The sequence below is a fragment of the Trachurus trachurus genome (genome assembly GCF_905171665.1).
Source record: "Trachurus trachurus genome assembly, chromosome: 22".
In the NCBI taxonomy this organism is placed as follows: domain Eukaryota; kingdom Metazoa; phylum Chordata; class Actinopteri; order Carangiformes; family Carangidae; genus Trachurus; species Trachurus trachurus.
This window is the reverse complement of record NC_139907.1, coordinates 13684193-13711195: the sequence shown is the minus strand read 5'-3', so window position 1 is coordinate 13711195 and position 27003 is coordinate 13684193. Positions and strand designations below refer to the sequence as shown.

The 27003-nt window shown below is 44.2% G+C and overlaps 1 protein-coding gene across 1 annotated transcript in view; it reads right to left on the bottom strand.

Moving 5' to 3' along the window:
* pacrg (PARK2 co-regulated) overlaps positions 1–27003 on the bottom strand; it is a gene marked incomplete at both ends in the record, with an annotated part of 130782 nt that overhangs the window by 29475 nt on the left and 74304 nt on the right. Inside the window, one exon of the mRNA XM_083998889.1 lies at positions 26210–26359. Coding sequence (XP_083855015.1) covers positions 26210–26359 — 150 coding nt within the window. The remainder of the gene's footprint in view (positions 1–26209; positions 26360–27003) is intronic.

The following is a 27003-nucleotide window of genomic DNA, read 5'->3' as shown; positions in this document are numbered from 1 at the left end:
TTCAAGAGAATAATAAATTCGAGGAGGGCGGGGAGATGAGAGACTGCGACCACCAATCAATCTCTCTGCTGTTTCTTAAATTAAGAGGGAGGGATGAGTGTGAGGGATGGACAGAGAGGGGAGAGAGAGAGGAAGAGAAGAAGAGAGAGAAAAAAAATGGAGATACTGCAGCAGAAAGTGAGGGAAGTGAGTAGGGTGAAAGACAGCCAAACGCTGACAGGAGTCCAATTAAGTGTCATCCCAGTGGAGGGAACAGTCCCCATCCTCTGCTGCCAGGACTATATGGCCTCAGCTTCCAAGGACACACTGCTCACGTGGCGCAAAAACACACACAAAACTCATCAGGCATTCGCCAACACAGGCACCAACCGCATACACGGTTACACAATTCCAGGTAACATCTTAAACAGACTTGCCACACAAATGGACATTTGAGCGTGCACACATGTGCAATCATGCACATCTCCGGAGGGGCTCAGCCTTTGGAGGACCCGGCGATGAATTGCAGCCAAAGATGGCTGTATGGCGCCAGCAGCTAGTGGTCCCAAGGTGCAGATGTGTGCCAGGAGCTAACCCACTCATCTCTGCTCTGCTCTGCCCACCCACCAGCTGCTGCCCAGGGGCAACACACACACACTGGTCTGGAGGGAGCTAGCCATGAAATACAAAACACACACACACACACACACACACACGTGTCACATCTCCATGCAAAAGAAGCGCACAGGTGCATAAACAACCCAGCCCATATTTCACACACAGAGGATGTGGCCTTGGAGGTCGCTCGCTGTCTCCTGGAGAAGCCCGGTTAATGAGTGAGGCCTCTGGCTCCGGTGGCTTTGGACTACAGCCGAGAGGAGCGACTGTATGACTGACTGCTGCACTAGAGCGGGATTAGAGGGATGCTTCATATTGACACAGAGAACAAATCGACATTCTCTAATAATTCCCTTTCACATTCTGCGGCAGAGTGAGAGGAAATAGCAAATGGAAGGGAATAATAGAGGTCGAGGCAGACGGGTCCCTTGTGAGTGCTTTTATCCCCCAGACACCATAGCCCACGCTCACACACACACACACACACACACACACACACACAAACATGTTAATGCTCACATCTGTACACATGCAACACATACATCAGGGCAGAAATAACACACATGCACTGAATGGAAACAAGTGATCCTTTATGGACCGTGGGGACTGCAGAGGTACAGGAGGAAAAACACAGAAAGGAGCGAGACGGGCACATATGAAAGGCAGAGCGAGGCAGACAGAAAGAGACAAGGGGGATGGAGGGAAATAGAGGATGAAAGAGCGAGGAAAAAAAAGAAATAAAAAAAAGAATGTGAGAAGAGAGCCGGTCTGGTTTTCAACATGTGAAAAAGGCAGAGAGACCCTGTTATAAATTTTCCGAGCCTGCCTTAGATTTAATCTGGGCCGGGATGCAAACAACACGGCGGCCCAGCCTCAACAGGGTGCTGCATGTGAAGAGTGTGCGTGAGTGTGTGTGTGTGTGTGTGGGCGGCTGAAGGATTGGTTGCCAGGGAGATTCTGACATATCGGGCCCCACTCCCTGCTGCCCTCAGTTTAGCCTCGACAAGTCAGAGAAAACACTCTGCAGCGGCCCGGCTAATTTACAATCTCTCCCTCCTGTTCCCTCCCGCCTCTGTCTTTCTCTATTTTCTATTGTCATCGTCTTTTCTTCCTCTGCTTCAGAGTTGAAAGAATCTCTGTTAGTAATTTTTCTACTTCTCACTGCATGAAGAATAATCGTTTTCTGATCACATGTACGGCTGAACGACTCATTTCTACCCCGCCTTTTCTTCTCACGCTCCCCAGTTCTCACTTTCTCCTTCTCACCCATCCTCTCCTCTCCTCCACTCCCTTACTTTACTCTCCCTAGGTTGGCTGATGTGGTCGGGACCTGTTGTTCTCATCCGGTGACAGCCAAACAGGGCCTGTTGTAATTAGTGTGGAATTCTAATGAGCTTATCAGGTCAAAAGCAGCTTAGTCCTCCAGGACCCTAGCAGGGTGGAAATTAGCCCTGCTCCCTCCCAGACAAAACACACACACACACGGAACCGCACGCACATTACACAATAACACATTGTGCATACCGATGATACAAGCTCGATTCATTAACAAACACTCGCTGACAAATTCAGCCTCACCCTCTCCTCTCATAAAGGGATTAGCCCACTTTACATCAGTCGGTTAACAAAAAAGCGAATTATTAATGTGAGTGGCAACAACAACAAAAAAGGCAACAGCAGTAATGTGTACGGCTGTCATTGTGCTAAATGAGCAAGTAGCTGGAGGGGGATAAGTTATCTGGAGAGAGGAACGGCAGACAGAGGCCGACAACCCCAGCGCGCGCGCACATAAACACATGCACACAGTGACCGAGAACATGTTAAAGACAAATACTAAAGGAACTTTTTGCTCGCTCAGTCATGGTGAGGGGGGGAAGAGAGGAAGGAGTGTCTGGCTTATTAAAAGTTGAAAACATCACAGTGTGCTGCAGTGGACAGGCTGAGGCAGCCAGACAGCACCTATCTCCATTAAATATCTCCGCAATTAGTTCTGGGAAAGTTGCAGTGATACGCAGAAAAGCAGAGAGGGAAAGGCGAGGTACATTGATTAAGCACTGCAACAGCTGTACCAACAGGATTATACTCAGGAATTTTAATTGTGCTTGTCAACCGTCTTCAAATATGATAAGATGTCTGACGGTTTTGGGGCTTTTTTTTCCCGCTGAATGCACTCCTCGGACTGAGATGAAACTAATGGTTGAGGATAAGCGCAAAGTATATCATTGTATGTCAGTGTGTAATGGTGGGAGAACTGAAGACAGTAAAGGATTATGGGATAACAGGAGGGAGGGGGGTTAGGTGGGATAGATCAATTTCCTTGTGTTTGGTGCTGTTGCGCAGTTTTCCATCTGTTTTATTCCAGACTGGTTAACATCCAATCACTTACTGTGATACTTCTGGGTGTGGGTATATTTATGTGTGTCTGTCTGTGTGTGTGTGAGATTCTCCACCAGGAGAAAAATGGAAGGCAGAAACTCCTACGCTCAAAATGTTTAGATCTTGAAAACAGAGCTGTGGAGCAATGTGTTTGAGGCAGCAACTAATGCTTTTTGCCCTTTATTCAGTCTGAAATATAGTGTAACATGCTGAAGGAAGAGAAGTGTATCACCAGACACACGACACTGGAAATAATCAAGATAGGATCATGCTGCTGTGGGAAATATTAGAGGTGAAACCCTGTGCTTAGCTGTGTTCAAACAATGTTAACGCTCAGACATTGTCACTTAGTAGAACAGCGGTGCAAATATACTTTATTTTTATGGTTTCGTCTCACGAGTAGCTTCAAATTCAAAGCTCATTAGAGGAGTGTAAATGGGCAATTCAACTCGTCTTCATTCTGTATTTTATCATTTGAAACCACACTGCCATATGTAAAGTTGTCAAAGTAAAACTTAAATAAGTCTAAGGGCCTTCATGGTGGTACATAGTTACCGGTAGGTCGTTTATCTTTATGCAAGTGGAATTTATACATCAGTTCAAAACATCTCCATGGTTTCATATTGATACAAACCTGGTCTTATACAGGACACAAAGAGAGAGCAGAAATAAACAGACCAGACAAACTGAGTCACCAGAGAAAGAGAAAAAGAGCGAAGGCAGCAGTCTTCCAAGGTGAGCGACACAGACAGCCACAGACAGACCCTGGTCATGGACCCTGAGAGTTAATGAAGCAGTCCTTCCCTATTATCTCGGCCTGCATCTACACTATAGCACAAGGTAACAGACAACGAGACAATGCTCCTCTCCTCTGCTCTCCTCTCCTCTCCTCTCGTCTCCTCTTCTCTCCTCTCCTCTCCAAACTAATCCTGCACAAGACTCATCCCTCACAACGCTCTCTGTAAACCACACCTGCCTCCATCTCAGACAAAGGCATAAATCTGCCCTTGTTTCCCGGTAATAAAGAACTTCTGATACAGCGAAAAAGCAACAGAGAGAAAGAGAAGGTACTGTATGAAAGAAAGAGAGGTGGTGCATGGGCGTTAAGAATGAACTGCAGTGGCAAAGAAACAGATTTATGGAGGGGGAGAGAAAACTTCCTGACTAATGAAGTGAATAAAAGATTCATAGTGCTGATGCCACACAGTAGAATGATCATAAGGAGTGAATTACAGACAAAAGTCGAGTGTAATTGGAAAGACACCATGAGACATCTGAAAATCAGACAAAAGGTGATGCAGTGGTGGCAGATATCAAACCCATACTGCTTTGGTACTGGAGGCTTGTTGGCACTCAAGTCAGCAAATTAAGAGTTAATTGTTATTTTCTTTCTTTGAGTTAAGAATTAAATGGTGTTGTGCTGCCAATCTTTACGAGCCTGATTTGAAGCACCAACTAGTTCTTTAATATGTATATTGGCCAACAAAAGCACACATTTGATTGTGTCTTTAATCATTCATGCTATACCCAACATAAAAATGGGCAAGAGTTGTGTGTTACACTCACTAAACTGTGTACTAACCCTGGACCCTCAATCAGATTCGATAATATAATAAAAACACATAAAATGAGTTAAACAAACACACACACACACACACACACACACACACACACACACACACACACACACACACACACACACACACACACACACACACACACACACACACACACACACACACACACACACACACTACATCCATGGGAAACAGTGACTGAAAAATAGCCCCAGAAATGGTGACGTGTCCAGTGTGACTTCAACACAGGTCGTAACTCTTAAAATACCAAAGGTAAGTGCTGCTGTCGACTGACACTGCAGCCTCTGTGTTGACTCAATCAAAAATACATCACTCTATACTGATACTAGGTTGAGTAAAACAAATAATAATAATAAAAAAAATGAAATGAACACCTTCACAAACAAACAAAAAGTCAGCTTACTAAAAACTAAATGATCAAGTGAGCAATATTAAATATAGGATTCACACAGTGGTTGAAATTAACACGTTTTTCTTTCTGTGTTTATATTTATTCCACTGTTCTTGTGTTTATTTCCCCAAATGCCACCTGCACGTTGTCAAACTGATAAATGTGTTTTTAATATGCTGTATGTATGCGGTGCATTCCTAAACGAGGTGTTTTGGTGAATACGATTTGTGCATTTGCAGTGTGCCAAGTCCTCTGCTCCACCACCACCACCATACAGAAACAGTTAAATAACTTAGCATCTGCGGTCTGCTAAACTGACTCGTTGGAAGTTTCAGAGACTCCCTACAGCTCCATACAGATGGCATTCAAGTTATGAGAGTGTCAGAGACGGGTGGATATTCCCTTACTAGTGGCTCGTCCGCTGGGACGCATGGGCTTCTGCTGCGACTCACACAATTTTTCTGATAATATTTCCGCTAATACCAATATTGTATAACTCGAACGGTTGTCATGTCTCATTTTTCTCTGTTTCATCAGCGAGATGGCTCTGATGAATTGCATTTCTTGGGAAATGACAGCACTCTTCCCTTAACGTATCTGATCAAGTTTGTTTTGCCTTTCACACCTGTGCTCCGAAAGATTCCTGCGAGTGTGCTGCGTTTGATTTATGTTTGCACAGGCAAAATCAAATGTCCCCTCTTCAGTGAGAGTTTGTTACAGAATAACGTTGATTTCCTCCCTGGTAACTGAAGCTGTATTGTCAGCCGCACTCACCACGAGCTTGACTAATACTATACAAATCTGTCTTCATCATAATCAAGCAGGCATGAAGCAGAAGTCAATATTATGCATCCTGGTTTATGTGGAGATACAGCGAGGCAACAAGACGGCATAAAGGTTGAGTGTGCCTGTCTCTCCTCATGCCAGCGTTTTTCAATCATTTACAAGAAAAGCTTCTCAATCACACGATGACAACAGGGCAGCATCTTTCATTCTGATTGGGACTCGAATGACACAGAGGTAGTAATAAGACAGGGGTGAACTTGTTGATTTGCTCATTTCCAGTGTGCAAGTGTACACTTTGGTGCCTCGGCAGATGATTAATCGGTTTTAACGTGTGCTGTTGTTTCCTCCCTGCGGCCTATTTGACTGTCAGTTATCCCGCAACATGCCTAAAGATTAAATAAGCTCAATTTCCATTTCACCCCAGTGAAGCCACAGCTCATGCCCTGACGCCTGTCTGTCATTTCACAGCCATGTGAGGAACACACCAGAGATTTCTATCTTTAATGCGGCTAATGTCACAGAGAAGAGTAGAAAGAGAGTGAGAGAGGGAGAGGGAGAGAGACACGAAGACAGAGGCAGAAAGACAGAGCCAGAGATGACAGCAGAAGAGAGACAAAGGCGAGAGAAATCGACAGTGATATTCTTGGACTGAATGTGAGGCGGTAAGTATGAGAGGAGGGAAATGTCACGGCCAATCTCTAATGAAGGGCCTTCCGGGAACTATAGTTAGATAAATTATTTAAAGGCTTTCATTTAAAAATGTCCAAAAAACTGTGCTGCGATGATTTGCGCAGGGGCTGGGGAAAGGTCACCCGTGTGTTGGGAGTGCTTCATTAACCTCCCACCACCTCCCTACCTCAATTATTTCTGTCAAAGAGCACCTTGGGGGGAGGGGAAGAGAGATAGGGAGGGAACGCGGCTGCTGTGGTCGAGCTGATACCACTCTGCTACTGCTGTGGCAGCTGCTCAGGAGACGAGAGCTGAGGGGCTTCGGCTACGTCGGGCTTATCTCAGAACCTGGTGGCGGTCCAGGTGGAAATGTTTGGGTGACTTCAGTGTTGTAAAATCCCCTGAGATGTGCAGGGTAAAGGCTGGATGAACTAGTGTGTGTGGTTTTATGGCTGTGTACGTGTGTGTGTATGTGTGTGTGTGTGTGTGTGTGTGTGTAACAGTGTACGCAAGTGTGTGCATGTGTGAAGAAAGGGGTAGGGAGGAAGCTTGCTGCCTGGTGCCCAGGCCTCGGGAGTGTTAAACGCTTTGATCATGTAAAATGTTTCCTACAACCATGGAACTAACAGAACTGCAAGGAAGTTTGATTGCTCAGACACGTACGTGTACACACACACACACACACACACACACACACACACACACACACACACACACACACACACACACACACACACACACACACACACCATACCACACACACACATCCACGCACTCGTACAAAGTTACTTTCTTCACCAATGTCCTTAAACATGTATGGAAGCAGGTTGAAACTTTTCCCTCTTTTTACACCTCATCACATTTCCTCTGAGTTCCAAGTTCATGCCGGGGGCGGTGCTGGACTAAAGGACCTGACAGCATGAGTGAAACAAGACACCTTCTTAGCTATTACATTGTGATATATGTGAACTTTTGATATTTGTTCAGTCAAATTCATGAATTATCCTCTGGAACCAAAGAATATCAATTCCACATTACATGTCAGACCAGATGATGTAGCTGTCTGTAGCTCAGTGTGAGTTTGGTGCTACGACTGTGCTTCATGAGTCTGGACAGCCTAAATTCAAACTAGTTCAAGTAGAACTTCAACTAGATTGAACATAATATTATCTAATTGTATTTTCATCGTCATCACGATATGAACACACACGATAAATACATTGCAAAAGGTTGCCTAAAATGCGATGAGTAAAGAGAGGAGGCAGGAGAGGGTTAAATTAACTTTCTGTGTATTATTATCCATTTGCACATTTAAATATTTGCTTGTTTATCGCAAGTCATATCGCCGTCGCAATATTGAACAGTGTCATCACATATTTTGCTCATATCGTTCCGGCCTAATATTGAATATAATGCATTGAATATGCCGAGTAGTTACTGTGATGTAACTACCAGCCAGTCCAGATGATGCAGTGTGATGCCATTATGGTTGCCAAAGAAGGGCAAGGTACAGTATCTTGATCAAGGTATCAAGGCCCTACTAAATGCTAAAAAACACATCAAATGGTAAAATTCCTAAAATTAAACAAAAAGTAGTTGCATAGTTTTCTCTTTCAACAGTAAAATCTAGAAAGCTGAGTCATTCCTGTATTAATAACAACAAGATGTATTGGACCAAAAATGGTATGTTTTATTTGATTTGTAGAAATTACTGTGGGGGTGAAGTTGATTCATGTTGTGCTTCTGCTTGCAATTCAACTGAACTTTGACATGCCAATCGTCTCAACAGTGCAGAAATGAAGAAGTTATTATATTACCTGTGTTGCATTACACAATTTTGTATTACATTTCTCTGTTGGAACACATAACTCTCCAAAAAAAAAAATAGATGTAGCATGGTTTGCAGTCTGTCATGAGAGAGGAGTGTAGGTACCAATACACACCCTTTAACATAATGGTGCCATATATTGTGTGTGACAGAGCAAATGAATGTTACTGTGCCACTTTCTGAGGGGTTTGAAAGTTCAGGCAAACAAACCTGTGACTGAAAAATGTGAAAACCTAAATATGTTCTTCAAATGTTCCCAGGGTGGGAATACATCTCGAAACTCTCTCTCTATTTTTTACTCTTTGTCTTGTTACTCTGATCCCGTCCCAGCGAGACAATAGCTGACTAATTGTCAGACTCTTCCTCTAATGCCCGATTTCTGGGTTAGGGGGCAGCTGTCGGCTCTCCTGAGCTTGTAAAGACGGAGAAAGTACAAGAGAGAATATAAGAGATAGAAATGGAGAAAAAAAAGTAAGTAGACAGGGAGGAAATGTGATCTTGCTCACATTCCCTGAGATTCCACTCGTTCTACAAGTGGCCAGCACACGGCGTTTTCAAAAAGACTGAGAGCAGACAGGTGCTACAAATAGCCAAACACATCTGCACCACATGTGAGAGGTAAAGTAGTCGGTAGAAGTGTCGCAATTTGACCCGCCAATGGGAGAAGGTGTTTTGGTATTATGTTGCTCATACGTCTTGAGATTCTGTATTCGTCTCAATCAGTCCTATTCAGCTGGCAAGTGTCAGGCTATCTTCCACATAAGAGCCTTAATATAGGCTGCTACATCAAAGCAGTGACTAATCAGGCTGACGGAGAGAGGTGTCACCGAGTGTCAATCCTTCAGGGCCGCTGCCTGTCTCTCAGGAAGCCCGCTCCATCAGCTCTGACCTCAAGTAACCCAGCACATGCACGCTCTGCATGCACGTGCTGCAGGGCACATGCAACGTGTGCACGCGAACGCATACATGCATGTATACATTACATACGTCTGCTGATACACACGCAAACGTATTGTGCCGCGTGCATGCTAGCCCATCAGTACACATCTCCCTGGGAACGAATGTGAAAGATGACTTGGTTCAATGATAGGCCTCTGTTGATGAGAGCTGATTAAAGAGGTAAAAAATGGAAACTCATCTTGATGTATTTGGGTCAATTTTACGTCCACAGCCGTTTCTTGGTCAGGCCTATTTCTAGGAGAAGTGGTGGCGGTAATTAATGGGTGATAACGGGCACATTTAATTGGCTGTAATCTATCCGATGAAGTGAGGAGCCTCCATTCTTTTGAGGACAAAGGCCCGCTGGGAGGGCTTAAGAACCTAGCCTCATCTGTAATGCAGCAGACATACAGTATAGAGTGGACCATATATCAGCATAAAAATACAGCAACTGCATGACGCTAAACAATTAACCCACACAGTACAGTGAGGACAATGCACATACACATCTTTCAGCATGACCATGACTGCAAGTGCAAGTGCAACAAGCTAGGGTAAAGAGAAAAAGCTGCTGCTTAACATAAAACTCAATAAATCAGTTCAAACAAGCTATGCACTATGTGCTCATAGCTGCTTGGTTATAGCCAAGCTTCCATATATGACAGAGGAGAGAAAATGCAGTGTTCGGAGCTCTCCTCCCAGAAGAGGGGTGAACACTTATTTGCATTGAAATGAACTGTCTGAAGCGTGTGTGTGTGTGAGAGTGTGTGTGTGTGTTGTAACGATGCTGTGCATTCCTGCATTTTGTCTAGGGGGATGTTGGCTTGTGTGTCAACCTGCATGGATCACTAGTGATGGGGTGACTTCTCAATCTCAGTAGCGGCTCTCCAGCCTCAGGGGGATCTGTGTATCTGCTTGTACTTACACATAGTGTATGTTTTCTGTCCATTCCCAGGGCTGCTGCAGTGCTTTCTCATCCCCTGCATGATCTACTGGCAAGCATAGTAGATTCAATGCCATTGTAAATCAACATGACCTTAGCAAACAATCTGTTTCAGAATCTGCTACAGATTTCACTTTGTAAGAGGTCATGTAGTGGGGCAAAATTCATTTTAACCACACTATCAGGGAGCCACAATTACCTGTTCTCAAAAACTCATGTCATGTTTTCCACCATGGTTTAAATGATATATATTATTTGACAACCAATAAAACAGCACACACACTCATGTGGGCATATTTTGATTAGAGCGCGTATTTCACCTCCATTGGTTTTATAGACCATTAGCTTCAATCGTACTGGAAGGTCAGGTTCATTAGGGCAAAACCCTTGTAAGGTCTAACCAAACAAGCCTTGACACCAAAGGTGAAGCCACGCACACGCCAGCCCACGATTCAACATACATTTTGTTGGCTCAGGTTTTGCTACATTAGTCTGGAGAGCAACAGCCAATAGCTAATAGAGTCTAGTGGCAGATCAGCAAAAGCCCATGGTTAGATGATATCCACAACAAGACAGACTGTGTTATGATTTCACCTGACAGTGTCGTTATTTCAAGAAAATGCCTAAACCGAACCTTACCAGTTTACATGAAGGCTAAATACGATTTCACTTGCTTCTCATTCCCTGTTTTCTACACAATAAATACTCAGTAGTTTGCTGTATAGTGAGTGGTACATTTGAAACCAGACCTCACGAACATTAGCACTGTGCACCCTCACTGAGAGGTGTAGTTTTCACATAATCATAATTCACACATCTATCAAAGGCAAAGAACTGCACTGCGGGAGTTCTGGAAAAATGTTGTGTACTAATAAAGTGTAAAACTACTCCCTTCCAGGCACAGGTTATGTACTGAAAATGTCACTTGCTGCTGAAATACTCCTACTTATGTACGAGTATATCAGTGCAACTAGAAAATAGTGAAGTATCATAATTAAAATGTATTTTGTAAAGCAAAGCATCACATTTTATAAACCAAAACTGTATCTGTATAATAACAAGTGGGCATCAAAACTGTACTATAATACAATACTTGACCAAAGTTAGTGGGTTACATTCCACCACTGTTCTAATACATCACCACATATTTACAATACATACCAAGGGCTGTTATACCTACTTATTATTCTGCAATTAAATCAAACAGGGCAGAAAGACCAAGGAAACAGACCACACAAACATGTCTCCTCCCACACGACAATCATATTGAACAGTCAAGTGACTTTCATTAACAAAAGAGGTATTTTGCTTCTATAAACACGTTATTCTGAGGTAAGAATTTATGACTGAAAGGGTCTCTTTATTCAGACCGTATGATATGGAATGAAAGTTCTATATTGTGTAAAAATGCTGTTCACTTTTCCATGGTCCTTTTATCGTGAGAAAAATTCAAGTGGGCGTTTCTTTTTTATCATCCTAGATTGATGTTGTTCTTGGTCTTTGCTTGGTTACTTTTCCACAAACACAGAGGCACTAAATGATGTTGAAAGGCAGAGCTTAAAGCAATCTCATGAACAGAACAGTTCAATGTCACACAGTGAAAAACTAATCAGCTGTTTGTTTGAAGCAGGCCCCCGCAATACGTTAGTACAGCAGCATTCAGCATCAGGTTACCCTTTCATTAGCGAGAGAGATGGAGTCTGTGTGTTCTTTTTGTTTTGTTTTTCTTGTGTTAGTGTCTCTGTGTGTGTTCGGGTCCGTGTGTGTCAAGATGTTTCTGTGTGTCACGTTATTGTTGCCATGCAGAAGTACGCAGGCACCTTTGCCACTGCATTGCTGAGGTGGTATTTGTGCGGCAGCTGAACCCTGCCTGATGTTCAGATTGAAACGCCATTTCCTTACCACTCTATTATTCTGTCTGATTGCCTACTTGTTAGCTGCTCGCTGTGGGAGGATTTGATTTTGCCCTGAACAGACACGACTTAAAGACATGTCTGGCTGCCTTGACATCACTTTGAGTCCACACTGAGGCTCCATTAACCAGTGTACAGACACGGAGAATGACAACCTCTCCTGTACAGTATGTTTATGCTAATTGATAAGATATAACCATAATTCCCAGGCTAGAGTTAACTCTTAAGTGTTGAGTTTAAACAGTTTTGATTTTAAACAGCTCAGTAAAGCTTAGTAAAAAACACAATTTAACCATTTAATCCATTTTACGAAGACTCTGATTGGCTCAGTTGATTCTCCAACCAGGAGAACAGCCAGTCACCAGAGTGACTCTTGATCTATTTGAAACACTCAACAAAATTTGAGATGTGGGCAGCGATTCAGACGTTTGGATCTGGGGCTAAGTTGATCCTGCCTGTGTGCAGCATTATCTATGGATCACAGCGCGTCTCCACTGAGTGCTCTTTATAGGTAATCAATAGGCGAGCTGGCTCATGATGGCTCTCACTCATTACAACTCTTTAATAAAAGCCCACCCTGCGGTGACTGCTGCTCTGGGTAGTATAAACACACAAACACACACAGCCATACGGGAAACCAAAGCCCTATTTACACACATGGGCAAAAACACAAACTCACAAACATTGAGAGATCACGGTGTCCACTGCTTTAGCAGACAGCTCAATACAAATTATCCATAGGTGTTGCAACATTACATATTTATACCCCTACAGCCATTCACACCCTGTCTTGTCGGTGAGGGCTTTATAAGTCTTAATCAATACGTAGATATCAGCTTCTTGATTGCTGCTGGTTTGAAAATATCAGGAGACTCTCAAGTAAAGGTGACACACGCACTCTTAAATGCTCAAATCAATGTGGTGCACCTTGCATTTATCAACAGCTAAACTACCACTCTGCAGCTAAAAGCATCTTTTTTAGAGTCAAGAGAGTTGAACTCCAACTTGCACAGTCTCGCATAACCTTCAGCAGCATACAGTACAGCACGTGGTTTCTTTACTGACTCACTCCTCCAGCCAAAGGTGTGAATCCTTGGAGCTGTTTCTCAATTGCTCCAGAGCAGCTGTTAGCTCCATCTCTCCGCACATTACTCGCTCAGGTGACGAAATCTTTTCTGTATTTTCCAGTGAGGGGGAGGCCTCCGCGCAGGAACACAGGGTCATTTCGTCATAAGCGCGGGGTGAGGGGCGGAGATGTTATGCTGCGCGGGTCGGTTTTCCATTAACCACCCGGCAGACGTAAATAGAGAAGGGTGCATGTGACCCCGCTTGAACTGTCACATACCTTAGTACTCAACAAGCGCTGGAGTTTTAAATCCAACTTCAATTACACTACAGCATCTGTTTCAGTGTGGCTTGAGCAAACAGAACCAACCAACACACATGCAAAGGAGAACACATTTTCAGTCCAATATGAAATAAGCAAAAAGGTACAGTACAACTCTCCATATGTGATAATATAAATACTGTATTTATATAAGGACCATTCCCAAACTGTAGTCTACCATGCTCTGTACTGTAGCTGGTCATAAATAGATGGAGAGATCTGACATAAACCCTCCACTGCTACTCTAAACACTGGTACGTAGGCAAACAGAATGCTAAAAATGAACAACAGAGAAGCTTGAGCCTCACGACGCAGAAACCAGAGACTGTGTGTGGTTATGATCCTTAAGGTGCTAGTTATCTGAGGGGGAGATGACCTTTCTCTGCCCAGAATAGTAGGGCTGTGGGGAACAAAAGCTGTGATGACAAACACACGGGAGACACTGTGACCCCGCAGGGTCCAACACACACACACACACACACACACACACACACACACACACACGCTCTGAACACAAAGCTGAAATTCTCAGCTCGTGTACCTGCACACAGCACTGCAGACACACATGTATTGAATGTGCAAAAGCCTCCAAAACAGAAAATATTTGTCAAAATATCATAGAAAAATGACTAAATAAGCAAAACCCAACATTACAGTTAGGAAAAACAACACCCCCATGCATTATTTATTAAAGGGATAGTTTGACATTTTGGGGAATACCCTTATTGCATATGAATTAGATATGAAGAATGATACCATCCTCGTGTCTCAACAGTAAATATGAGGCTACAGCCAGGGTTTCAATTTCTTAGCTGAGCGCAAAAACTGGAAAAGGGAACTAAATACACTAAGCTGGCTCTGTCCAAAGGTAAAAGAATCTGCCCACTGGCACCTTGAAAGCTCACAACTAATTAACAACTTTTGTTTAATCTGTAGAAAAGTCAAAGGATTGAAACAACATGTTGTGTTTGTAGAGGCCGGTTCATGTCCCTGACCGTCTCTGCACCTGGCACAGTGACGTCCTACACTTGTGTTGTCGCCATGAAGCTGAAATCACCTTTTAAATAAAACCACACCCACTTAAAAAAAAGTGAGACGAGTAAAGAAAAAACAAAACTGCTCTACACTGTGTGTAACTAAAGGACCCCTGTCTTTTATAAGAAGAAGCTGATCACGTAAATCAATGGTCTTCTGGGCTTTGGTGATGTGAACATGCATGGCCATCCCACCAGAACACATCCACACGTATCCAGACTCAGCCGTCATCCTACCCATCATCTTGACTGACAGGCATATCGACCGCAAACAGAACTCTGACTCACAGAAAACACTCAAAGAGAGAGTGTCTAATATTTCAGCCTTTGTGTTTCCTTCAGAGAGAATCGGCTGTGTCGCTCTGCATCCTGAGGATGTCTGCAGGGCCACTGAGTAGTATTGGTGCTATTACAACCAATAAAGGGAAAAGATGAGCCTGATTTTACACTAGACACTGGCAGGCTGTCATTACAGCTCTCTCCCCAGCACAGAGCAGAGATTTCAGGATGTTTGACAAGGCCACTCAGGGGTAGTGAAAGGAGAGGAGAGGAGGGGGGGTGGGGAGGGGGGGGGGGAAGGAACCTAAATGTTTCAAGCGCTCATCCCCTTGTTCCATCTCCCTGTTGCCTCTGTGCGTAAAGAGAGAGTTGAGAAGAATAGCAGGACAAGCAGCGTATGCGGGAAGGAGATGAGGTGAGACATTGAGTGAAAGCCATGTGGGAGCTGCCGATGTTCACCTCTCCATCCACAAAGTCTAAATATTTGATGGGGGGAGGTGGTGGAGAGGAGAGGAGACTAGGAGGAGGAGGAGACTCATGGGTGCATCTCCTTCAGGAGTGTGTTAAGTGTCCCAGGCGTGCAGGGGGCTGCGGGAGGTCAGGATGTTACAAGAGTTGCCACATACTGCCGGGTGAATTATTCATCTCTCTGAGCTCAACACTAGAGCAGCATTATGGGTGGCCCGCACTCGAGAACAAAAAGGGCCAAGGCTTTTAGCGCACCGGCTACAGCGAACAAAAAGTGAAAGCCGTGCGTTGTAATGGTGAAGAGAGAGAGGAAAGAAAGGGCTGATGGCAGAGACAGAAAATAAGTTAGAGGACTGGATGTGAGCGCTGAGTACAGCTTGGATGGTAGAGAGGATTTTTGTGAATTGGAAGTAGCGGATGTGCAGAAACAACCGCAGAAGGCATTTTACATACTTGACCCTACCAAGTTGTGTTTATGTTATCTTGAATATTTGTTACCTCATCAGTGATGTGCGATATGGACACAGTTTCTATTACAAACACACACACACACACAGTGAAATCGGCTGTCTCATGTTGAACAATCAGCACCGATTGTGTAAGAGGAGTGAACTCCAGTCCACATTGCATGTTTTCAAAAGCACTGTCACAATATAATCTGGCATCCATCTCGGTTCAGTTGCAGAGTAGCATTCCTCGTGTACCGTAGCATGTCATGCACTTAAGTTTCGGGGTCACCGGCAACACGAGCGCCTCGTGAGAGATGCCACAAAATAACTTATAGATTAGGATCTCAAGTAGATCATAGCAGGCATACTCTACATTCCACATGGTGGTGAGAAGCAGACATATTGATGTTTATATCCCCCAAATTGACTTTGAAGGGCATGGACAATGTGTGTGTGTGTGTGTGTCTCTGTGCGTGTGTGTGTACCACAGCATACATGCCTGTGTGACAGAACAGATCCTAAGAGTAAATAAGACAGTACTGTGGGAATTTTCTCAGTGTTTGCGCAGCAGTGACTGTGTGCCCTGCTATGCACATACACACACGCACGCGCACGCACACACTCATACACACACGCGCGCGCCTGGGCAAACGGTGTGGTAACAATATTATTTACAGATGAAGCTGCAATGAATTAATTATGCAAACAATGTGCAATGTGCATTCTAAATTTTAATACTGTGCATTGCCAGAAGCCTATTTAAATATTAATCTTTTCTTTATTAAATGAATTTTAACCATTCGCAATGTTGCAGCAGTGAAAAGCGTAAGTGCTTGAAGCACATTTTCTGCAGATAAAAATTGCAAGTGGCTCCATTAATTTCTGAGCACACTGTTAGCTGGCAGCTTGCATGCAAACACATTCATAATCTGCATTTGTTTTGATTTTAGTGGTTTTGGAGCTGAATTTAGCAGAATCAGGTTGTGTCCTGTCATACATTTTAGAGATTTGTCATGTTTGTCGTGCAGTGTTTCAACATCACATTGCGCAGCTTAGAGGTGACTTGGCACTTGTTGGGTTCTTTTGTTTGGAAAATATGTCCATATATCTGAGGCTTGAAAGTTTTGTCTTCAGGGCACAACCACAGTTTCTCAGAAAATGCAGTTTGGTCAAACGTAGCTTTTTATGGAGTAAAGCACTCAAAGCTGCTATTAAGTGGCCACAAGAGATAACTTGAGTAGCAGGGGGGTAAGTGAGAAATAGAGATTTAAGTATCATGGCCCCAGTGTGAAAACGCCCAATGTGCTGACAGCCTGGTTTATGCACTGAATAGCTATTATGACAAAGACTCCCAGAGAGAAAGGTATCAGATCTGAAAGAGAATCTCAAAGAATCTGATCTTCAAATATCAAAATAAAAATCTCTGGGTTATTCTAATCTATTCTGATCTATTCTATTCTATTCTGTTCTGTTTATCTGAAGGCCTCTACAGACCAACTGTCTAGTAAAAACTGGTCCTTCTGTTACAAATGGGTGGTCAGACATAATACAGTGACATCTGGGTCGGAGGATTGGCTTTCATTTGCTACGTACACACAAACTAAAAACACACACAGACATACACACACACACACAAAGACACTGAAGGGCCGTCTAATTCTTAGACAAGACGGTCGTCTTGGACGTCACGGTCCTCAGGTACTGTCCTATTTCAGAACATCCGAATGAATAAAGAGCCAAGTGAAACAAGCCAAATGGTATTATTTCACCAGTTAATTAAGTTTCAAAAGTATAAGATAAGAATAGCAGCGACAAAAGGAATTCACTTTAATACTCCTGTGGCTGAATATGCCCACATGTGCATTTTAGCAATTCTGTAGGGTCAACGTGGCCGTTTCTGCCTTAATGATTTTGCTCTGCAGTTCTGCTTATGAAACGCTAACCACTGATCCATGTTGCTGATCTGGGTATTAAATGTATGATGATTAGCCTTTACATCTAACAGAGGTCCCACATTTGTTAATACATGTGAAACACGATAGGGATGAATAAATATGAAAGGGATGAATAAATTACTGCTTACGAACACAACAAATAAAGTTGTTGTTTTTTTGCATGTCCACTGACACTGTTGTGAGTCATTAATGGAAAAATGTTCTTTTAATTTGAAAGTGTAATCATTTTTCTTTAGACTTAATGAATTATAGGGAAATTATAACCGAAACAGCAAAGGCTAATTTATTTTATTTTAATGGCGATAATCATTCTGTGCGAGTCTTCCTCATCAAATAATGGATATCGCATTATGTGCCACACTCTGGTTATACAGTCCTGTATACTCATATTTTGTGATGGCTAGGGGAATATGAGCCACGGAGCCAGATGGAAACATTAGAGATAGGAGCCAGCTAAAAACTGTTGTCTGGATGTGGGACAGGACTTGGCTGGGACAACCTTGAGGGGATTTGTGTGAGTTGGAGGGGAACTGTTCAGGGGGTGGGGGTGGTGGGGTGTAGGGGGTCTTGAGAAAAAGTGTGCATTAGAATGTTAGAATAGGCTTCAATTACATCCATTAGAGATAGTGAGGACTGTGACTGGCGCATGCTGACATGCCTGTGTGAGAATAGAGGAGATAAGGTTTCCTCTGTCGGGGGAAACGTGCTGAGAAGAGGCAGTAATGGGGGGGTGGGTATCTAAAGACATAGACAGGCAGGAGACAGACCCCAAAAAATGACAGGTGTGGGGGTATTATGACTGACAACGCCTGGCTGAGGGCCGAGTGTTTCCCAAACAGTGACCAGTGAAAAAAATCACATCTGGAGAGCTTCATATCCACTTTAGCTTAAGACATTTTCATAGTATGTGAAGATGCAGGTGAATAATGTCAGAGACCGAACTGTCCTCCCAAAACTCAGATTATATAATATGTTTTTTAAAAACTGCTAATGTCAGTTACCTTACTTTTCTGTTATCCTCTGTGCACTTGCATTTCTGCCCACATCTGACAAGCAGAGGGGAAATGGGACTGTATCCTGACAGTGTTTATAAAAATCTATTTTGTTCCACTTGTTTATTATGTGTGTCCTTGCCTGGGACAATAAGTTGGTGAGACTGTAGAAATGCTATTTGTTATTTATTTTGCGAAACTGTGTCTTTTTTCTCTTTTTTTTTCCACTTCCAAGCGGCAGGCCTGTTTGTGAAGGTGTGGCTGTTTATGAAAGCTGACAGGCAACCTGGCGCACGGTGCGAATGCTGATCCAAAGCAGGCTGGACAAATGTCTACACACACACCAGCATTCTGTCGCTGGCTGCCCACGGAGATGTCAAACACAATGATGTGGTGAGCGGCTGCAGGAGCGCTCCCTGCTCAATACTGGGAAATCATGACACACACACAAATGCAAAACGCAAACACACACATAGAATTACATCAAAAACAGTTGCTCTTTAGCTACCAAATGGCTGGCTGCCCATACCCCTCCACCACACACATACACATACACACACTCAGAGAGGAATAAAGAAAACAGCATAATCTACCTGATCCACGTTCAGATTGGAACAATCACCTGTCTCTCGCACAACACTGATAATTTTCGCACTATTCATCTCGCCCTATTGTCTAATTTCGACAACTCGATAATTGTGTTACATGTGTCAGGCCCCCGGAGCCTGGACAATCCTGCAAATCGTTTCAAAGTGCCCCAAATTCATTAATTACAGTGTGTTAATCTCATTGAGATGGGAGGGAATGGAGAGAGGAAAAGGACCCTCATAACTCATCCAATTAGGTAATTGAGTGCTACTTGGATTAGAGGGAATGAAAGGAGGAACCCCGCTGAGATTGAGGACCTCTGGTTCCACACTAAGAATACCTCCAGTCATCTACAGACAGATAGACGGCCACATGTCTATGTGCTAAACCCAATCCTATCCATCTAAAAGCTCAAAATTCACTTAGACGCTTTCTTCATCTCCTTACGTCTGGTCCATCTGCAGATTTAGGCTTTGGGATTGAGAGAGCCCAACAAAGACCTGTGAACTATCTCTTTTTAGGCACTTGTGACTAGAGCATGTGTGTGGATATGTGAAAGTGGATTTTTTTTAGCAATAGAAGACACTTAAATTTGGTTCGAGGCATTACCCACCTCACTTTCACTTCGGAGGAAAGGCTAAGATTAATTGTTACTGACCACCTGGAGCTGTCTGATCTCTCAGACATGAATTATCATGACAGCAATCACCAAACTGTCCTTTCAGACATATGGTAGTTGTCTGGTATGGCAGTGCACCTCACCTCACTTTTATGGTAATTCCTTCCATCACCATATAGGTTTCTCTCTCTCTCTCTCTCTCTCTCTCTTTTTTTTTTTTTTTAGATATTCAACTCAAATGAATTGCAAGAATGGTTGTCAAGCGGAGCACTGAAAGCTTACTACACAGTACTTAATGGTCTGCTAGTTTGCTGTGCCAGATCAAACGACACATAATGACATTTACGTCACTGGGAATTGATATAATCAGAAATAAAGCAATCGAATCATACTTCTGGGAAGTAACAGTGACTTGCAGGGAGATGAGCAAGGCCTAACAAAGTTCTGCTGGCCAGCCTCCGCACACTGCAGCAACCGAGGAGGTGCTTTGTTAAAGTTGTAAAGTGCCCGTACGAAGACGCCAGATTCTATTTCATTTGAAGCATATTGCCAGCTTTAGGGGCGGGCTCTGTGCCATTTAAAAAGTGGCTCCAATAATTCCGCTAAGTGCTTCACATTGCAGAAGGCACTATGTTCAAATTAATGAACAAATCAACAAACGCAAAGCCAAGTTCCTACTGAAGCACTTCTCTCAAGCAATTAGTAGAAGTATGCTATCTAACCTGATGGAACAATAGAAAGGGAAATATATTCCAGCTGGGAAAAGACGAGTGAAACGTGTCCATCACAGTGTGCAGAGTTAAAAAAAGTTTGAGGGGGTCACGCATAGACCAAGAGGATGATTGGTATATCTGTTGAGTGGGTGTATGTGTGTTTCCATTGAGCAGGCTGCCTGTCTGCCTGCAGAGCAGCCCCAGATTATGCATGAATCTCGCTGCTTATCAGCTGACCTTTAAATTGGAGCCGCAGAGCGACTGCAGGCCCAAGGGCTGACGCTCGCACCTGATTGGCTGCTCTGCCTCAGACCTGCTGACAATAGAAATTAACAGAGCCAGGTGGGCATATCCGCAGGCGGAGGGAGTACAGGAGTGAAGGAGAGATAGGGGAAGGTGGGAGGTGGGGAAGGGGAAGGGCAGTTGCATTAATATAAAATATATTTCCACTATTTTCCTCAACTGTCTTTTCTTAAGCTTCAGGAGAGAAGGAAAAAGTCATTATGTGCTGTGAAGCATGCTAACGGTAGAGCAGGTAAGAACAGACGAGCTCGGTATTACCTGGATTTCATCTCTCACTCACTCATGCTATCTTTTCTGCCATCTGTCTTTTCTCTCTCTCTTTCTGTGTTTTAATGGCGGCGGGGTCTGTGATTGCTTGATAGATAGATATCTCCTGTTGGAGAGGGGGCTACATGGAAGAGGAGACGGCGAGGCTGAGGACGGGGTGTGTGTGTTCTGTCGTCCGCAGGGACAAGGAGCTGTGTGTGTCTGTGGAGGATGATGGATTACACGGGGGCCACAGGTTTATGTGTCTGTGTCTGTGTGTGGGGTGAGTGGGTGGGTGGGTGGGTTGGTGTGTGGATATGGGGGTGTGGGGGGCGGGTGGGCATCTTCCTCTCCTTTGTGTCACTGTGCACACAATGAAAGCATGGCAGCGAATTAATTTTTCACAACGGCAGCTGGAAAAGGTCATTAAATAAAGCAAATGTTTGTGAATGGGAATCCCCGTGAATTAACTTCAACACCATATACGCAACAGTGCTGCGTTCTGGCAGTAAACGGGAGCATTATGTTGTATTGTGGACAAGAGCACAGGTGGCTGAGTACGCTGGCATACGCTTGGCCTTCTGTCAGATTAAAATGAGTCAGAAAAAATGCTTTGGATTTGATTTGCCTGTGTGTGAGTGTGAGAGAGAGTGTGCGTGTGTTCATGATGGCCATTTCATAGTATGACAGTTACGTGTGCCTGAGCTCCACACGCAGCTGACGACATGTCCTTGTTCTCCTCGTGTCCGACCGTCTCTGTCCCTGTGTTCATGAGAGGTCACGAGGTCAGCCAGCCCTTCCTGTTTATTTTCATTCCAGCCATCAGCATGTGCTGCTGTAACCGATCCAGGCTCCTCATAAAGACGTGGAGCATGAGCGGTGAGTGTGGGAAAGGCGTACATGCATGTGTGTGTCATGTGATACACAGATAAAGCAAAGCCCACGGGGGGAGGACGGAGAGTGGCCGTGCAGCCACACAGCACCGCATCTGTCACCAACACAAAAACCTCACCGGTCGCCGAGGCACAGAAGACCGAAAGCTACTATCACAACCCCCTTCTGTGTGTGTGTGTGTGTGTGTGTATGTGTGTGTGTGTGCGTGGGCTCTGCAATGCATGTGGGTGAGACCTTATCATAGCTGGCCACATTCCTAGCAGGAAGATAAAAGAGGCCAAATGAACCAGATCACCGCAGCTTGTGGCCAATACGTGTTTGTGCGTGTGTGTGTGTGTGAGAGAGAGAGAAAGAGGGTTTGTCAGTGATGAATAGGAGTTTAAGGACCTATACCTTACAGATAAGCGGAGAAAATGATCAGGACAACAACAACAATGCTACAGTGCAGGTTCAGATATACACCAGGAGAGCCCTCCAGGCAAACATCAACTACCTTCAGACACAACATAGAGCCACGCTGAGGCTGAAGATGATAAAACACGCCCTCATGTAGTCCTTGGCTGTTTATGCTTCACCTGTGTAGTCAAGCTAAATGAGAAAATGCTGTGGAGGCAAATCCTTTATCAGTAAATAAGTACTCATCATCATCAGTTTTTTTTGGTTTTTTTGTGTTCTGTGTGTTTACTTAATTAACCTGAATTAACTCTAATTTTAGGTGTGATGTTCATAGTCCAAATATTTGATAGTAAAGCTTATTGTTTAACTACAATAAATAAAAAGCACAAAATGCTTGTTTGAAATACATAACTAAAACTAAAGAAAATATATATCAACCAATATATTTTCTAAAAAGTCTAGGATTGGTCTCAAGAAAAAACACACAGCAGGCTAGGATCATAATGATACATCCATTCTGATCAGCAGAGAACTGATCGTGAGTGTCGTTGTTTTATGATTTAAAATGAAATCATGAAGGCCTTGTTGCGTAGGATCAGTTTCATGTGCGGTAACATTGTAATAACTGAAGGACTGTGGCTCACAGTGAAAGAAGAATGTGTATTTTAATGTGGGTCGGTCACCGTCGCCCACTGAGTAAGGTCAGCCTTTGCACCCACTTGATCCCTGTTCAAGACCCCAGACTATTCTCTCTGTGTGGCTCACTCTGCTGCCTTACAAAATCCCCCAAAGTCCCTTTCTCTCTTTCCCTCTTCCTCAGATGAGGTACAGTAGATGAGTTCCTTCCGTCCTCAGAGCTCAGAAGAGGAATTTACTGGATGAGGGAGCACATCTCTCCCTCATAAGGAACGTTGTTGCATTTCATTAGGGATAAGATTCATCACAGCAAGCAAACAAGAGAGCCGTGCAAATCACATTGGAGGAAATTCCTGCACTATCCTCAACATTGTCTTACACACACACACACACACACACACACACACACACACACACACACACACACACACACACACACACACACACACACACACACACACACACACACACACACACACACACACACACACACACAGCTGATTGGCAAAAGGCACAAAGCAAACAAAAGCAGGGAGAGCTGATTCAGGAGACAAAGGGGTACATCAAGGACGATGATACTACGTGATTGCTCATTATTGTGCGCTTCAAAGTGACGCATTACTCTGACAGTGCTAAGAGTGGCAGTCGGCTCGCCTGAAGTTAAACAGGCATATTTTTTTTCGCATCGAACAATGGAGCCGTTCCTTCTTCAGAGGCCTCTGGATCCCAGAGAGACAGAGCACGGGTGTGTTCGCCTGGTCAGAGGTCCAGTGCTCTGTCTGAGTGAAAGGACACCCAAGGGTCCATTTTGGAGATGGCTGTTAAGTCCCAGCTCTGACCCAGGAAAAATGGCTCAGATAACGCCTGTATACAGACCAATTTAACAGGTCACAACCCTGTCTCAGAGCGGGAGCGACACAGCAGGAGTGTGTGAACACAGCCTAGGGGATCTGTCCCATGATGAGATGCTGGTGATATCTAACTGTAGCCCTGACCCTACAGCAGTGGCTGTCAGCCTATTGATTCACAGCTCGAACAACTGGTGAGACAGGGACAGAGTCAGGTTGTGTAGCCTCAACTGGGACAGAGTGCAATTGTATGCGTGTGTCTGTGTGTGTGTGTGTGTGTCTGTGTGTATATGTGAGCCTGTAGTAAAGGTCTGGAGGAGCATTATGTGCCCGGGGCTGGCAGACCTAAACAACAGTGAAAAGACGGACAGAGACAGAAAGCTGGGGCCTTCATCCACGCTGAATCCAACAGCTGCAAATGGGATACAACAGATCTATTCATGACAGATGTAGAATATGGTAGACTCACACATATGCGCGCACACACTTGGCACATACTGGACAGTGGCCCTGTTGTGGCTCAGGAGATAAGAGGGATGCCATGCAAGCTCCGTGAGTTACAGTGTGGGAGAGCCAAAGGGAAATGTTGCTAGACAGTCCTCTGTTTCTTCTGCTGCGTTGAAGCAAGTGATTGAGTCTTTCTGCGAAAAGGCAGCACGCTGGCTCCTGTTGAGACAACCGCCTGAGCGTGGGATGGAGCTGGAGGTGTATATAAGTTATATTAGATAATAGATGGACTTCAATGGACGCTTTGATAGTGATACAAACAACAAGCAACATGAAACAGAAGAGAGACAGAGACAAAGCCGCAGAGAGTGTGAGAGAACAACAACCCTAAAATATTTGCGTATTAAAGAGAAAGAACACAGAGTTCTGGTTCAGACGGAGTCTGGGCCCTGAAAGAGAAGCGTGTATTCTCTGCATTTGAAGTCGTATCTCTCTGTTAGCAGGGAGTGGGTGGTGCAGGACATGAATTGACAGCTCATCTAACACTAAAGCTCCAGATGAAGACATAACAAAAGGAAAGACTGTTTCTGAATGTTTCTGTGTTAACTTCTATACATGTTCCTAATTAAATACACATAAACTCTCTATATCATTCAGCTTCAACTCTAACTAAACTTTATAAAGAGAGAAATTCTAGTGGATGCCTGTAAATTACTGAACAGGAAGAACTCTCCTTGTTTAGCAGATTTGGGTCCTGTGCTCTGGCAGCTGCGTGGACCCGTCTCCGACCTGGACCGGTCTCTCTGGGAGAGGTCAATAGCAGGGATGTCTGCCAGGTGAGAGGTTGGCTCAGGTTTAATCGATGGCCGCCAGCAGAGGACAGACTAGCGGGCGGGCAGGTAGACAGGCCGGCACAGTATGTACCAGGCAGAGATAAAACTATACCTGGTGGAGTTCTCTGGCCAACTGCTGAGTCTGCGCCGTGGCGGGGAGAAACCCACGCTTCAAACCGGTTTAGGGGATTGATTTGACAGCTAATTTACGGAGGAGATTTGCATAAGGCCATGTGCTAATAAGGCAGCCTTTTCTCTTCCATCCTTTGTCTTCCCCTGCTATCTCTTTTTGTACTCCTTCCTTTTTTTTTAGACCTCAGCAAATAGTAACAGATAATGTAAGCGAATTAAAGAGACAAGAGATTCAAATTGGATATTGATTACAAGACTAAAGCCTTGTGTTTTCTCCTGTTAAAGGCTGTGTTTAAACGACTGATTCACAATGTCACTCTCCACCTCCTACTGATTGTGGTGAGTGGTGTTTGGGTTTTGGTTGTGCCACTCTGCTTTCAATGGGCCCACATCATGTCACACCATGCTAAGTGCTTTGACGAGGCCACACAAAGAGCCACCGGTCTATCTGATGCCAATCTCCCGAGGTCCACCCAGGTGGAGGCTTTCACAGAGAGCCAGGACAAAGTCTCCTCCTCTACGGTCCAGCACAAAGCCGTCTGACTGACGGCAGGAAGGGCAAAATGGAGCTTCTCTGTCAAGTGGATGTTGAAGAGGAGGTGAAAACAAGTACAGATTCAAAGAGAGGACCCGCCTCAGCTGCTTTTGGTGTCAAAGTTGTGACTCTCAGCCAAGCAAAAAGATGTTGAACTAGTAGAACTGAGCCACATTGTAAGACCCCCTGGTATGACCAAGGCACAGCTACTGTATAAGCCTGGGAACATGTTATATAGCTGTTTTTCTTTTCAGTTCGCTGATATAGTGGCAGCACTAGCACACAAAAAAAGATTAATAACACAAAGGGACAAGCTTGCGCAGTGACTTGTCGAAAAAAGCACAGTGACACATCACGCTGACACGCCAGCTGTCTGCAAATTAACACTCAGGCGGATGCATGGCTGGAGACTCACTGTTCATCCTCTTGAAGATGTTGAAAATGGGGAGGATCTGCCTGTAGTACGGCACCAGCGCCTCTCCCACCTTGTCCGCCGACGTCACCAGATGCTGCAGGACTTTAAAAGTGGTGCGCATCACCTGGCGGTTCCTCGTGTTCAGAGCATCTGGGGGAGGACAGGAAGAATAACAAAGGTCAGGAATGAGAGTGCGGACGATAAGAGGAAGTAAAGTAGATCTAAATGAGGTTGTTTGTTCAGGCAGGTACAGGAAATTAAGAAGAACTCTGCCACATGCAACTACGCGGTACATGTGAGTGGGCTTACATGTGACACACACACACAGCTAAATTACATATACCTCTTAACCCCTGCATCTTCCCTTTCCCTTGAAAGCATTTTCCTTTATAGCTGGGCTTTGATTTGGACTAGCATGTCTGCAATCAGTGATTTCAAATGCACTGGGGAGGCAGGGGTAAGTGAGAGCCAATCACTGGGCTATTTGGCCTACAGCTGCGCTTAACTCCATCTCCCACTGATAGAGAGAACAAAAGGGAATGATGGCTGGAGCGATGGAGGGCCACAGAGATCAAGAGAGACAAATACAGAGAGAGAGAGAAAGGGGGAAAGGGGGAGAAACAACAAAAGACAAAATGTCAGAAAGGGAGATAAAGAGATGTGACAGGCAGAGGGCAAAGGCTTACAAAAGAACTGTGATTAGCAACGAGGACTGACATGTTTTTTTATTTTTATTTCTTTACGCATGTTTTATTTGTGTTGTTGGAGTTTTCTTTTTGTGTGAGCTCCTGCAG